This window comes from Macaca mulatta, chromosome 6 (genome assembly GCF_049350105.2).
Source record: "Macaca mulatta isolate MMU2019108-1 chromosome 6, T2T-MMU8v2.0, whole genome shotgun sequence".
Classification (NCBI taxonomy): Eukaryota; Metazoa; Chordata; class Mammalia; order Primates; family Cercopithecidae; genus Macaca; species Macaca mulatta.
In genome coordinates, this window is record NC_133411.1 from 140,577,147 (window position 1) to 140,592,640 (window position 15,494).

At 39.1% G+C, this 15,494-nt stretch overlaps 1 protein-coding gene across 2 annotated transcripts in view; it reads right to left on the reverse strand.

The window, feature by feature from the left end:
• The window catches only part of FNIP1 (folliculin interacting protein 1), a 160,421-nt gene that overhangs the window by 20,102 nt on the left and 124,825 nt on the right, over window positions 1-15,494 (reverse strand). For both annotated transcript variants that reach the window (XM_015140715.3, XM_015140713.3), the window contains 2 exons: window positions 10,739-12,158; window positions 9,694-9,862 (listed from right to left, as the gene is read on the reverse strand). In XM_015140715.3, coding sequence (XP_014996201.1) covers window positions 9,694-9,862; window positions 10,739-12,158 — 1,589 coding nt within the window. The remainder of the gene's footprint in view (window positions 1-9,693; window positions 9,863-10,738; window positions 12,159-15,494) is intronic.

Below are 15,494 nucleotides of genomic sequence, written 5' to 3' on the forward strand. Positions count from 1 at the left end.
GGGACGCACTGGAAAAAGTTTGAGCCTTGACAAGTCAGTATTAGGTGCTGAGCAAAGTGACTACTGTCTGTTTTGTTATATGTGTTTCACCAGGTTGAGATAAAGAATGTTAATTTGGTGGTCTCTCGCCCCTCTCCCTCGCTCCCCCGTACAGCCTATTGGGTGACATCTGACAAAGTCGAGAGGTTTTTGCCTATGGTTCCATGAAACACACAAAAGTAATTTTCCTTTGTGACTATGGTGCGGTGAGCAACACTGCCAGGGCCGCTCAGGGAAAGGGAAATCAGAAACCCACCGTGCTGACAAAAGGTAAGAATTTCCTACCGGTGAGGCTTCTGGCCTCTCTCCTCTGAGCAAATCAGATAAGTGAATGGTAAAAATCACTGTTGATTAATAAGAAAAAGGACCTGTGAGAGGTTACTCTGAGGTTGCAATGATTCTGGTGTACTTCTCGATGGGTCAGTTATAAACTTTGCTGTGGGTCTCTGAAACAAAAACTAAATGAGGCTTCCCTCTAATCTTGTTTTACATCCTTGAAAGCATGACTTTGTGACCATGTGGGGATACTCTCTCTTGGTCTCCACCATCCAGAGAACAAGAATTTTCAAGTTCATGTCAGGCACCCAGTCTGAAAGTGCTGGGAGTCTGAGATGAGTCAGCACATTCTTCATCCCAAATATTTGTCAAGCCTTGGGTGAGTTTTGTCTGAAAAGGTTCCATCTTTATAGGGCTTTTGTCATCTTTTGCTATCTTAAGCCCATTTCTGAGAGTGAATTCTTGGGGATCATGGAGATGCCTCTTCTACCCTAGATACCTTTTGCTTCTAATGTAAAAAGAAAGGAAAAAAAAAAAAACCTGGAAAATTACCATCTAGACCTTAATAGGTTTCTTAGATTGAGTCACTATTGGAACTGATTACCTCAATGAAAGAAAAAGGTTAAATTAAGAGAAGGATGCATAATAATGACGTGGTTAGTCTTAGAAAATTCTCTTGAGCAGTTAAAATCCTTTGCAAGCTTGAAAATGCTCTAGACTCCTTCTGGGAAAGACAACAGCAGTCACCTTGTACTGCAGGTCAGTTGCAAAGGCTTTGCCCTCCCACAGTGGTGGGTGGCTTGGGTTCAATTCTAGGCTTTGGGAGCAAGTCCTTTTTGGTTTAATACTTGTGGAACTTTTGCCATTTATTGATTCTTTTCCTTTCCATGCACAGCTTCTCATTTCTTATCTTGAATTTTTTCTCTGAACTACACCTTTGGAGATATTCTAGATTTTTTTTTTTCTTTTTTTTTTTTTTTGAGATGGAGTCTCTCTCTGTCACCCAGGCTGGAGTGCAGTGGCACAATCTTGGCTCTCCGCAACCTTGGCCTCCCGGGTTCAAGCAGTTCTCCTGCCTCAGCCTCCCGAGTAGCGGCATCACAGGTGTGTGCCACTGTGCCTCACGGCTAATTTTTGTATTTTCAGTGGAGACGGGGTTCTGCCATGTTGGTAAGGCTGGTCTTGAACTCTTGACCTCAGGTTATCCACCTGCCTCAGCCTCCCAAAGTGCTGGGATTACAGGTATGAGCCACAGCAGCTGGCCTGGGGGATATTCTAGATCTTATAAATCGTTTACCATCTCTTTGGAGACACCTCCTGCATCCCTGTTTAAGACATCCCCTTAGTTAAGGCTTATTGATTTCACATAGAAGGTTACCTCTAGTAAAAGGATTCAAAAGGCGGAGTTTGTCCTCACTGAAATCTGGTAGTAAAAGATTTTAAAAGAACTTTTCTCTTGAGAGCTCCATAGTTAGAAATCGACTTAATTAAAGCTGATATTTGGGCTATATGTATAGATGTTGTTTGAAAGCTCCAGCCTTCCCTCCAAAACCTTCTCAGTCAATGGAATTTTGTCTTGATTCTCTGTTTCTGTGTATTTATATGTGTTGAGTGTGTGATGTTTATATACAGAGCTCCAGTTAATTGGCTTAAAGAAAAACAAGCACTTGAATCAAACATTGTCAGAAAAATGGAAACTTTAATGCCTGTAGGTCTCATGATTCTAATAATCTTTTTGTAAATAAAAAAAACCAGATTATTGGTAAAGTAAAATGAAAATGTCTTCAAAGTTTATATATTTAGTCTAAATTTGGCAGGTCAAACACTGTTTGCTGGATGTTTTAAGGTGATAAACTGCTTCTGTGACTTTTACTAATTGTTTGTCTGTTCTACAGCCAATAGATTCTAGGTAAGGCCTGGAGACATATGGAGTTAGGCAGGTCCCCTGGCTAGGCTGGGAAAAGTCATGGGTTCTGCAATATTATACATGGCTAAAATTGCTTGTTTACCAGGTTTCTCACCAAAAATAAAATTTGCTAAAAGTTAACAGTGCAGCATGCACTTGAGACTACTGGAAAAACAGTTTTATATGCAAGGTGTAGAAGGAAAAATGTTTTGGTTTTGGTGGGAGGCTATAAGAAGGCATGGGGTTTCTTATAAGAAGGCATGGGGTTTGGTTTTGGTGGGAAAAAAGTTTTGGTTTTGGTGGGAGGCTATAAGAAGGCATGGGAATATGGTTTTTGTTAAAGGAAATGAAATTCTGTCTAGCTCAGAGGGTTTTAACAATTGTCTTAACCTAAAAGAGTAATGGGACAAAACTGAAGGTTTAAGCAAGGTGTAAAGGGTTAGTGAAGGGTTGATCTTATAAAGGAAGTTCTGTAGGTATAGGCAAGTTTGCTAAGATTTGAAGGGGATTATTTAATTTTTCTGTATGTTGAACACTAAAATAAGAGCACACTAATGCAGGGCCAAAATCTGGGCTCATGTGTCTGAATAACATGGTTTTCTTACTGAATTAATCTACTGCTTAGCAGAAAATTGTAAAAGATTAAAAAAGGTTTATTAAAAATTTACCTTATGATTAAACTAATTAAGATTGAATAGATTTGTGGCCGGGCACGGTGGCTCAAGCCTGTAATCCCAGCACTTTGGGAGGCCGAGGCGGGCGGATCACAAGGTCAGGAGATCGAGACCACAGTGAAACCCCGTCTCTACTAAAAATACAAAAAATTAGCCGGGCGCGGTGGCGGGCGCCTGTAGTCCCAGCTACTCAGGAGGCTGAGGCAGGAGAATGGCGGGAACCCGGGAGGCGGAGCTTGCAGTGAGCCGAGATCGCGCCACTGCACTCCAGCCTAGGCAACAGCATGAGACTCCATCTCAAAAAAAAAAAAAAAAAAAAAAAAGATTGAATAGATTTGTTTATAAGGTCTTATTAAGTAAGAATTGGGTTTAACGTTACTAATACACTAATGTAAAGGTGAAACTTGCCTTTCTCTTTAGAACAAGATTTTTGGGAGGCCGAGGTGGGAGGATCACTTGAGGCTCCAGAGTTCGAGACCAGCCTGGATAATACAGCGAGACCCTGTCTTCACAAAAAGTAAACACGTTAGCCGGGCATGCTGGCATGTGCCTACAATCCCAGCTACTGGGGAAGCTGAGGTAGGAGGACTGCTTGAGCCCAGGAGTTCAAAGCTCCAGTAAGCCATGTTTGTGCCACTGTACTCTAGCCTTGATGACAGAGCAAGACCCTGTCTCAAAAAAATAAACAAAAAACAAAAAGCAAAAAACAGCAATAGAAGAATGGTGAGAAACATAAACTATGACAAAAACCATGCAATAATCCATATACAGTAAAAACAATGTTTACACACTATGTTAGTATGGGGATATATTCTTATATTAACTGTTATGTGACAAAAGCAGAATTTAAAACAATATAAAATCATATAGAGTATAAAAATATAGGTATATATAAATATATATACATGCATATATTTTATATATAAGGACTCAACTATATAAAAATATGTACTGTATAAATACACAGATATAGGCCGGGCGCGGTGGCTCAAGCCTGTAATCCCAGCACTTTGGGAGGCCGAGGCGGGCGGATCATGAGGTCAGGAGATCGAGACCATCCTGGCTAACATGGTGAAACCCCGTCTCTACTAAAAATACAAAAAGAAATTAGCCAGGCGTGGTGGCGGGCGCATGTAGTCCCAGCTACTCCGGAGGCTGAGGCAGGAGAATGCCGTGAACCCGGGAGGCGGAGCTTGCAGTGAGCCGAGATCGCGCCACTGCACTCCAGTCTGGGCGACAGAGCGAGACTCCGTCTCAAAAAAAAAAATAAATAAAAAAAATAAATAAATACACAGATATACACAAGCATATCTTTTATATATAAGGCTTCAGACATATATATGATACATAAATATACATACACACAGAATAATAATCATAACAAGAAGATGCAAAGCACAGTGTGACTAATATAACCACACAGTATAAGTCTGGTATATAAACATCAGTATTACTTTCATTATAGCCAAAGAAACTGAGGCTTTCCTAGAGTAAATATTCTGTCTTATGGTACACCATTAGTAAGTGGCCAATTCTGGGTTTTATGAGAAGCCACAATGCTGCCTAATCCCTGGAGGAAGTTTCTCTATTAAGAATAGCTGATGGTAGAGTTAGGAAAATTTGTGTTTGGCTTTCTTCACATTTCAACATTTTGTATAATAAATATATATTAAGAAAAATGTTACTTTCTTAAAAAGCGGGGAGATAAAGACACTCTCCTCTTATAATTCAGAAAAATAGGACTATATATATATTTTTTACAGTATCACTTCCATTACTTATATATTAAAAGGATCCTACATGTTTTTGCATGTAATCACATATTTTCATGTTAAATATGATAAACTTTAAGTATGCAAGGATTAAAATATATATATATATATATATATATATATATATATATATATATATATTTTTTGAAACAGAGTCTCGCACTGTCGCCTGGGCTGGAGTGCAATGGTGCAGTCTCGGCTCACTGCAATCTCTGCCTCCCAGGTTCAAGCGATTCTCCTGCCTCAGCCTCCCAAGTAGCTGGGATTACAGATACCCACTACCACACCCAGCTAATTTTTTGTATTTTTAGTAGAGACAGGGTTTTACTATGTTGGCCAGACTGGTCTCGAACTCCTGACCTTGTGATCTGCCCACCTCAGCCTCCCAAAGTGCTGGGATTACAGGTGTAAGCCACCGCACCTGGCCTAAAATAATTTTTTTTTTTTTTTTTTTTTTGAGACGGAGTCTTGCTGTGTCACCCAGGCTGGAGTACAGTGGCGTGATCTCAGCTCACTGCAAGCTCCGCCTCCTGGGTTCACGCCATTCTCCTGCCTCAGCCTCTCGAACAGCTGGGACTACAGGCATCTGCCACCACACCTGGCTAATTTTTTGTATTTTTAGTAGAGAGAGGGGGTTTTACCATGTTAGCCAGGATGGTCTCGATCTCCTGAACTCGTGATCCGCCTGCCTTGGCCTCCCAAAGTGCTGAGATTACAGCCGTGAGCCACTGCACCCGACCAAAGAATTTTTTTAGAAATCCTATACATGCTTTGGAAAAATGATTGATTAAAAAATTCAACAACCCGTCAGTGCTGAGATTGAAGGTATTTTATTTTTCTTTTTGTCAAATTTTTCTACAATAGTGCTTTGATAGTATACTTACATGACTAAATGACAATATGAGTGGGAAAGACTAGAAACCCAATTACTAAAACAGAGGGGGAAAGACAAATAGCTCCTTCCTTTTTACCACAGTGGAAGGAATCTAAGAGCAACAGACCTGAGACCACTAATATAAAAGTGTTAGAAACTTTGTAATGGTGATTTTGCTATTTGTATTACTCTTTGTTCATCTGTTTTAGTAACAGTATGGCATAGCAGCTTAAGAACAGGCAGATAATGACTGAATTCTACTTTTGCCACTCCCTGTCTATGTAACTTAAAAACTTCTCTGAGCCATATGTGAAACACAAAGATAACAATAATAAGTACCTCAAAGGATTACTATAAGATTAAGTACATTTAAGTGCCTGGGACACAGTGAGGAAAATAAAAACTAAATACTATTATTAGTCATCCTATAATAGCAGGTGGAAACCCTTAAAATCAAAATGTTGTCTTTATCTTCATTAGGAGGTAGCAATGCTTTCCAATGCCAGGCTTTCACAGAGAAAGTCAAAAGACAGTGTTTGGCGATGGGTATACATGAAAGAAGAAAAGAGACTAAGCAGCTAGGATCAGACATAAAAAAAGACAAGAATGCATTAGAAGACACAGAGTGCATCAGAAGAACTCATATATAATTCCTTAACCAAGTAATTCAACAAATAGTAGGCACTATATCAGGCCTTGGGAGGAAAGCATTGAAAAAACTAGAAACGGTTCCTTTACCCTGAAGGGCATCCATTACCACCAACTGATAAAAATTCTGTCCCTTGAAGCAATAACACATTCAAGTATCTTCCTCAGGCACTACTTTTGTTATGTTTTATACTACATTTATTAATTACACTTGGCCTTATTTCCTCTGCTGCTAAGTTAAAAGCTTGAAGTCAGAAACTTTTTCTTTTTCATACATATATCCCTTGGAGTATTGGCACTATATTCAGAACACAGTAGGTCAATAAATACTTCTTTGATTGGTATTCAAAAGCTGAGCAAACTAGCCTTTAAATATGAAGATCACAACTTCTGATAAGTTCTTTTCACAAATTGCTTTTATCTATATTTGCCATAATTTCTCATCCAATAAAACACCAAACTTTACAACTTAGGTAACTTTCTACAGACACAAAAGGTTTAAACCTTATTGGCTAACAACTGACTGACTGTTGCTCACTGAGCCACATTTTCTCATCCATCACTTCCCACTTGGCTTTCTTCATTTCTGTTTTCTTTTTTGTTTTTTTTTTTTTTTTGAGATGGTTGTCTTGATCTGTTGCCCAGGCTGGAGTGCAGTGGCACGAACTTGGCTCACTGCAACCTCCACCTCCTGTATTCAAGTGATTCTCCTGCCTCAGCCTCCCAAGCAGCTGGGATTACAGGCACACGCCACCACACCCAGCTAATTTTTGTATTTTTGTAGAGGCAGGGTTTCACCATGTTGGCCAGGCTGCTCACAAACTCCTGACCTCAAGTAATCCACCCACCTCGGCCTCCCAAATTGCTGGGTTTATAGGCGTGAGTCACCATGCCGGGCCTCTCCATTTCTTTATTAACTTTTTAAATTGAGAGGTGGCCAGATTTTGTTATTAAAGCGAAGTATTAAAGTGATACGTACAATTGAAGGGAGAAATAGAAAATTCAACAAAACAATAGCTGAAGACTTCAATACTTCATTCTCAATAATTGATGGCAGAACCAAACCAAAAATCAGCAAGGGCATAAAAGACTTAATTAAGACTATTATCTAATGGTTATTTAACTTGACCTGATAGCTACAGAACATCTCAACAAGAGCAGAATATATATTCTTTTCAAGTGCCATAAAACAAATCTCAGTAAATTTACCAGAGTTGAACAAAGTAGGTTCTCCAACCATAATGGAATTAAATTAGAAACCAACAAAACAATTTTTGAGAATTCAATAAATATTTATAAATTAAACAGCATACTTCTAAATAACTCATAAGCAAAGAAGTTACATGCAAAATTTAAAAACATTTTGAAATGAATGAAACTGAAAATACAACAGATCAAAATTTGTCAGATCTGGCCAGGTGCAGTGGCTCACACCTGTAATCGCAGCACTCTGGGAAGCCGAGGCAGGTGGATCACCTGAAGTCAGGAGTTCCAGACCAACCTGGCCAACATGGTGAAAACCCATCTCTACTAAAAACACAAAAATTAGCCAGGTGTGGTGGTGGGCGCCTGTAATCCCAGCTACTCGAGAGGCTCAGGCAGGAGAATCGCTTGAACCTGGGAGGCAGAAGTTACAGTGAGCTGAGATGGCACCACTGTACTCCAGCCTGGATGACAGAGCGAGACTCTGTCTCAAGAAAAAAAAAAAAAAAGAGTTAACAGAAAATATTTTAGGATTTGGGGGCTGAAAGGTCTCTGTCTCAATGACTCAACTCTGCTTTTAGGCATGAACATAGCCAGAGAGTATATAAATGAATGACTGTGGTTGTGTTCTAATAAAACTTTATCTATAAAAAGCAGAACGATTTGGCCCACTGTCCATAGCTTGCTAATCCTTGATGCATATGGGCAAAAAATATATATAATTTAAGTGAAACCACAAATGAACTTCTCTTTGGAGAAACCCTCACCATTTGAAAAACAAACAAACAAAAACACACATTCCAAAATTCAGGAACAAAAGAGGGGACATTACTAGCGACCTTATAAAAACTAAAAGGATTATAAGTGTATCCCATAAACGACTTTATTCTAATAAATTAGGCCACTTAAATGAAACTAATAAATTCCTAAAAGACAAAAATTACCAAAATTGGCTCAGAAAGAAATAGAAAATCTAAATATATAAAAGGTGAATAAATTAAATTAGCAATTTAAAATATTCTTATTCTTAAAAGCCTGGATGCAGATGGTTTCACTAGTGAATTCTACCAAATGTTTAGAGAAAAAAAATAGAACTAATCTTCTAGAAACTCTTCCAGAAAACAGAGAAGGACATACTTCCCAGCACTCTGTTTAAGGCCAGTATTACCCTGATTATCAGAGCTAGGCGAAGACATCACAAGAAAACTAAAAAGCAGTATTTCTCACGAATATAGAACTCCAATATCTACAGCAAAATATTGGTAAATCAAATCCAGCAACATATAAAAAAATTACATACCATGATAGAGTGGGGATTGCTTCCTAAGAATACAATGGTTGGTTTAACATCTAAAAATTAATTAATGAAATCCATGACATTAAGAGTTTAAAGATGAAAAACAATATGACAATACCATCTCAATAGACATTGAGAAAAAGCATATGACAAAATCCCACACTCATTCATGATTAAAGGATGGACAAAAAAAATGAAACCATCTAAAAACTAGGAATAAAAGGGAACTGCCTGTCTCTAAAAGAAGCATTCAGTTAAACAAAGTAAAAATAAAAAGGCAACTTCTTCTATCTAATAAAGGGCATCACAAGAACCTTACAGCTAACATCATACTTAATCATGAAAGATGCAACGTCTTTCCCCTAAGATTAGGAATAAGGCAATGATGTCCATGGTCACCACTTCCATGCAACATCGTATTGAAAATTCTAACCAGTACAATGAGTCAAAAAAAAAAAAAAAAAAAAAAAAAAAGTTGGGGGCAGGGAGGACAAAAGTCATCCAGATTGTTAAGAAAGATTTAAAACTATCTGTTCACTGATAACATGAGCCTGTGTGTAGAAAACCTTAGGCAACCTACACAGAAAAATGAATAGACTAATAAGAGTTTCAGAAAGACCACAGGATATCAAGATCAATACACAAAAGCCAATCCCACTTCTATATGTAAGCAATGAGTAATCTGAAAAGGAAATTAAGAAAATAATTCCATTCAAACTTAAGCACTTGCAAATTTTTGATACTGTAAATAACCTAGTTGATGGACATCCATGAATACATACAGTACTTTCTGTATTTCAGATATCCATGTGGATAGATTTCTGGAACTTACTTTGCTTTCACAGTGACAGATACAAAGATATAGGCATTGAATATAAAGTGATGGTTTCAGAGAACAATGCTTGTGTTGTAAAAAGTGTGACCAAAAATATAAGGCAATTTTGGGTTCTGCCAGTTAACAGAGTTTCTTCTAAATAAACTCAAAAACAGTGAAGGTCACTCACCTGCACAGCATGAGATAAATCTGACGTCAGACACTGACGGAACCTCTCATCACTCCCAATTCCTTGAAGAACAAAGTCAGGCACATAAGATGAGCAGTAACCACCTAGCAAGGACCTCCCAAAGTTGGCAATGTTGGGCTGAACAGCACTCACTTCGATTAACTTTGACCTGGAAGAAAAATGCCCCCAAAAGACATCTAATTAGTAATAAATATAGTTAACCAGTAAAAAAACAAAAACATGAATTCTACTAGTCCATATTTAACACTAGTCTGTATTAAAATCAACTGTAAATTCATCCTTACATAATGGTAATAATCATAAAAATTAAGAGTAAAATGGTAATAATAGTAAAATCAAGAGTAAAATCATCCTTATTTAAAAACTGGCTCAAGTGCTCTATCAGAAAATAAAATACTCCTTCTTATTCAGAGAAGGTCTGATGAACAACTGTGTAATGAAGTGAGGATCAATCTTCCCTAACAGACTTTAAGAGAACTGTACTTTGTGTTTGTAGCACATTCTTAATACAACCAGATTATGAAAACAATCATCTAAAACAAAACAATTAAATGCCTCACAAGTCCAAAGCTGGGTATGTAACGTTTCTCAAGTATGAATCTTCTCCTTGCATACTTGACCCAAAGTATATGTTCTCTGTTTTCCTCTTAGTCTTGGCCAAATCTATTTCTAACAGCCATTCTAACATCTCAGGGATTAGTACTCCCTAACTGCCAGGCTCAGCATATGTCCTTTTTTGGGGCAGAAGTTACTCCTAAATGGCTTGAAACCTTCTAAGCAGTAAGAAATCTTATACTTATCAACCAGATCCTTTAACTTTTCTCTGAGGTCTTCATAAAACCTTTCCGGGGTATTTCTGGGGCTTAGCCTTTACTCCTTCTTATGAGTTACGAGAATATGAAAATAAGAGAGAGCTATCCAGGACAATGATCTCTTCTTTTATACTAACCTTCAGAGACCAGCTAAAGAAAAGAATGGTACATATTTATATAGGGCCCATTATAGGTGAAAACTTCCTACTTACCCAGGAAAAGGTATCTCATCCTCTTCTGCCCAATCTTCTTGCTCTCCTCCATAATAACTGCTAACTTGTCTAGTCATATCATGACCTGTATCTTCACTTTCACTATCCCCAAGGGCACTATCTGAACTTTCATTTCTTGGAATGTCCCATTCAGTTCCTACAGCAATTTTTTTATCTGAACTCTCTTTATCCCCATGGGGGACAAGAATGGAGAGTGTATCTCTTTGGTCCTGCTGAGGAAAGCAGGTTTTACATGAATCTTGGGGAACTGTTTCTATACATTTACAAAATTCATTGTTCTGTTTGTTATTTTTTGCACACAATATTTTTGAAAACTCTAACATACAGCAATGGTCTTTACTATCTGCACTTGTTTTAATTGGAACATCATCAATAGTCCTGGTTTCAATTGAATCATCATTAAAATATTCGTCAAATAAGCTCATGCTTTCTGGGTCTGAATGATTCCAACAGGGAAGTTCACAGGGCTCTTCAGAAACCATGTTCTGTATATCAGACTCTCCAGATTGGTCCTTAGTTGTTTGTTTAGTTTCTTGATGCTGATCAACAGCCCCTCTTTCTGGCTTCAACGGTTTGGTGTGATGTCTGGTAATCTGATCCACCACTGCCTGACTTCGAAGCTCAGTATCTGAATCAGGTGACATAGAATCCCCAATCAGGAAAGTAACCTTTGTCTGGGCAGCCTCACAAGAAAATGAAGCAGGCACAATCTTATCTGGAGGTTTTTTCTCCACAACCATTCCTGTGGATCTCATTGCTTTGCCTGTGTGACTGTCTGAATCCAGCAACTTCTCACTCTGCCATGTTTCCTCTGTTGGCTCTAAGCCTGACTCTGACAATGCACATTTGTCTACTGGAACAGATCCTGTGCAAACAACCGTCTCTAACTTGGCATCAAGGCAAGTTCTTAATTTATCTCTGTACTGTTTAACATCAACAGCATTTTCTTCTTGGCAGTCAGAAGGAGAAATCATCCGGCACTCATCTGAAATTCCTAGCAGCTCCTTAGAGCTGTTTTGAGCATCTTCTCTCTCTTGTTGTGAAATGTTCTCTACATTTTGCCCAAGGAGTGGATGACTGCAATATTTACAGTTACAACTGGGAGTTCTTATTTCTTCTGACTCTTTAAAGAGCAAACTGCTTTTGTTTCTATGCATTGTGACAAGGACATACTCCGATTCTTCTATTTCACCTTTCTCTAAAGTGGTAGTAATTACTGTGCCTGGCATAACGATGGCTTCATCTTCTCCATTTTCTAAAAGATGCGTTTCTTGAAGTTCAGAGCATCTTATAAAATAAGTAAGAAAATAAAGTAGCCTCTGGACCATGTCTTGTCGTTTGCCAACTACCACAGTCCTTGCTAACCGTACAGGAGAGCCAATAGCGCCATACAAGTCTCCTGTAATGGAAAAATCAGTTATTGGACACATCCTTTACTGACACAGCTAAGTAAGCTATTTTTAATGATCAGAAACCTAATCTTACTGTATGAGTAGTTGTTTAGGTTTTACTTTTTTTTTTTTTTTTTTTTTTTTTGAGACAGGGTCTCACACTGTAATCCTGGCTGGAGTACAGTGGTACAGTCATGGTTCACTGCAGCCTCAGCCTCCTAGGCTCAAGTAATTATCCTACCTCAGCCTCCTGAGTAGCTGGGACTATAGGTATGTGCCACCACGCCTGGCTAATTATCTGTATTTTTTTTTGTAGAGACAGAGTTTTGCCATGTTTCCTAGGCTGATCTTGAGTTCCTGGGCTCAAGCAATCCACTGGCCTTGGCCTCCCACAGTACTGGGATTACAGGCATGAGCCAACATGCCTGGCCTCATTCTTAGTTCTTTAACAGATGAGTGACTATTCAAGGGAGGAAGATGAGATGAATAGTCTTAACCAGAGAGAAAGGTGAATTTAAGGGTTTTCAGGCTTCCTCTTTAAACAAATGCTATGGTTCAGAAACCTCAAGCAAAGAGTCAGTTCTGAAACTCATATATCCCAAGAATATTCTTTAACCCAGGCTCCATGAAGAGCATTTTTACCTGGTTAGAGAAGTACTGCCTGAAGTACTATGTACACAAGGACCCTGCAGCTGTGTCCAATCAAGAAAAGACAAAGCACAATATCTGCTGGCTTGCAAGGACAGGAAAGGAGTAGCGGTAAAATGGAGCAAAGCTAGAGTAGTCACACCACACACTTAATCATTCCTGATTTAAATCATATCTCTGGGGCCAGGCACGGTGGCTCACGCTTGTAATTCCAGCACTCTGGGAGGCCGAGATGGGTGGATCACTTGATATCAGGAGTTCAAGACCAGCCTGGCCAACATGGTAAAACTCTGTACTTACTAAAAATACAAAAATTAGCCAGGTGTTGTGGTGGATGCCTGTAGTCCCACCTACTCGGGAGGCTGAGGCTGGGGAATTGCTTGAACCCAGGAGGCAGAGGGTGCATTGAGCTGAGATGACACCATTGCAATCCAGCCTGGGCGACAAGAGTGAGACTCCGTCTCAAAAAAAAAAAAAAAGAAAAAAAGAAATAAAATTAAAAAGTAAGTCATATCTCTAAACTTTAACTGTTGTTCCCCTAGCCAGCACCCCATCCCACCAGCTCCCATGTTAGTAAGAGCCTATTTTCCCCTTCCATTCCCTAGAGGGTTGGGTACACAGGATAGGCCAGAAGGGGCAGGAAGAGAGAGACTCATCCTTACTAAAAGGAAAAGAAAGGGCAACGAGTTTAGCCATGCAATTCATTTTCACTTTTGAACCCATTCTAAACATGACTAGCGATTATGTTAAAAGCAGGGGAAGTGAGGGGGTCAGGACTAGAAATTATCATTTCTATATTTATGCTATACTTCAAATTAAACCAGTAATTTCAGTGCCAAAACTATGGAGAACAGGGCTGGGCATGGTGGCTTATGCAGGTAATCCCAGCATTTTGGGAGGTGGAAGCAGGCTGATCACTCGAGCCCAGCAGTTTAAGACCAGTCTGGGTAACATGGCAAAACTCTCGTCTCTACAAAAAAATACAGAAAATTAGCTGGGCATGGTGGCTTGCTCCTGTAATCCCAGCTACTTGAGAGGAAAAGGTGGAAGAATCACCTGAGCCCAGGAAGCTGAGGCTGCAGTGAACTGTGATCGCACCACCGCACTCTAGCCTGTGCGATACAGTGAGACCCTGTCTCAAGAAAGAAAGAAAAGAAAAAGGAGAATACAAAGCCACTAATTTCAACTTAATTTAATTTTTGCAAGTTGTTAGTATATACATTTAAAATCCTCTATTTTTACTTTACAAAGCCCTCACACTTTTTAAAGGAACAAATATAAATAGGTCTCAAATAAATACATGCTATAGGTATTATTATGATAAATTTTCTCCTCTGGCTAACACACTGGCTCAAATATCACCATGCCACTGTTCTAAATTACTCCCACGATTCCCACGAATTACCAAGTAAGTTGAAATTACTTTGGTATGGCAAGTGAGTCTTTCATGATTCCCATTTTACTTTTCCAGCTTTATCTTCTTATACTTATCCTCCTTCTTGGCAGTCAGAAGAAGAAATCATCTTTATTCATGCAAAGACCCAGTTAAACTGGACCACTGAATATGCTCTGCACTTTTAACACCTACTCTTTACTCATGTGATGTCCTGTCCCTTTCCTCAATATCTCTGCCAGTCCATAGCTTCCCACCTAAGCATCCTCACTTGGGCAAAAGTAGGCTCCCCTGTTCAACTCCTACTAAACTTTTCATTTCTCTTATAGTTCCTCCTTGAATTATTATTGTTGTCTGCATATATATTACCTACAGTCTTAGACTGCTGACTTCTTGAGGGCAATTTCCAAATCATTCATCTTTATAGCACAGAGCCTTAGATAGTGAACAAATGACTGTAGAATTAAAAAAGGATTTAAATGTCCCAATTTAAAAAATACTACTAATAATTTGATTTTTAAAAAGTCAGTGCAATGGAATACTACTCAGCATTAAAAAGGAATAAACTATTAATACACACAAAATAGGTGAATCTGCAAAGTATATACTGCATGATTCCATTCATATAAAACTCTAGAAAATGCAAGTAATCTATCATGACAGAAAGTAAGCCAGTGGCTGTGTAGGGATGGTGGAAGAGGAACAGAGAAACTGGGGAGAAGAAGAGGGGGAGGAAGAGGAAGAGATTACAAAAAGGCATAAGGAAACTTTTGGAAATGATGCAATATGATTACTGTTTTGATTGTGGTCATGGTTTCAGAGGCATATATGCGAAACTTATCAAATTGCTTTTTTTTTTTTTGAGACAGATTCTCGTTCTGTTGCCCAGGCTGTGGTGCAGTGGCATGATCTCGGCTTACTACAACCTCTGCCTCCGGGTTCAAGGGATTCTCCTGCCTCAGCCTCCTAAGTGGCTGGGATTATAGGCGCCTGCCACTATGCCCAGCTAATTGTTTTTTTGGTTTCTTTTTTTTTTTTTTTTTTTTGAGACGGAGTCTTGCACTGTTGCCCAGGCTAGAGTGCAGTGGTGCGATCCCAGCTCACTGCAAGCTCCGCCTCCTGGATTCACGCCATTCTCCTGCCTCAGCCTCTCGAATAACTGGGACTATAGGCGCCCGCCACCATGCCCGGCTAATTTTTTGTATTTTTAATAGAGATGGGGTTTCACCGTGTCAGCCAGGATGGTCTCAATCTCCTGACCTTGTGATCCACCCGCCTCAGCCTCCCAAAGTGCTGGGATTAT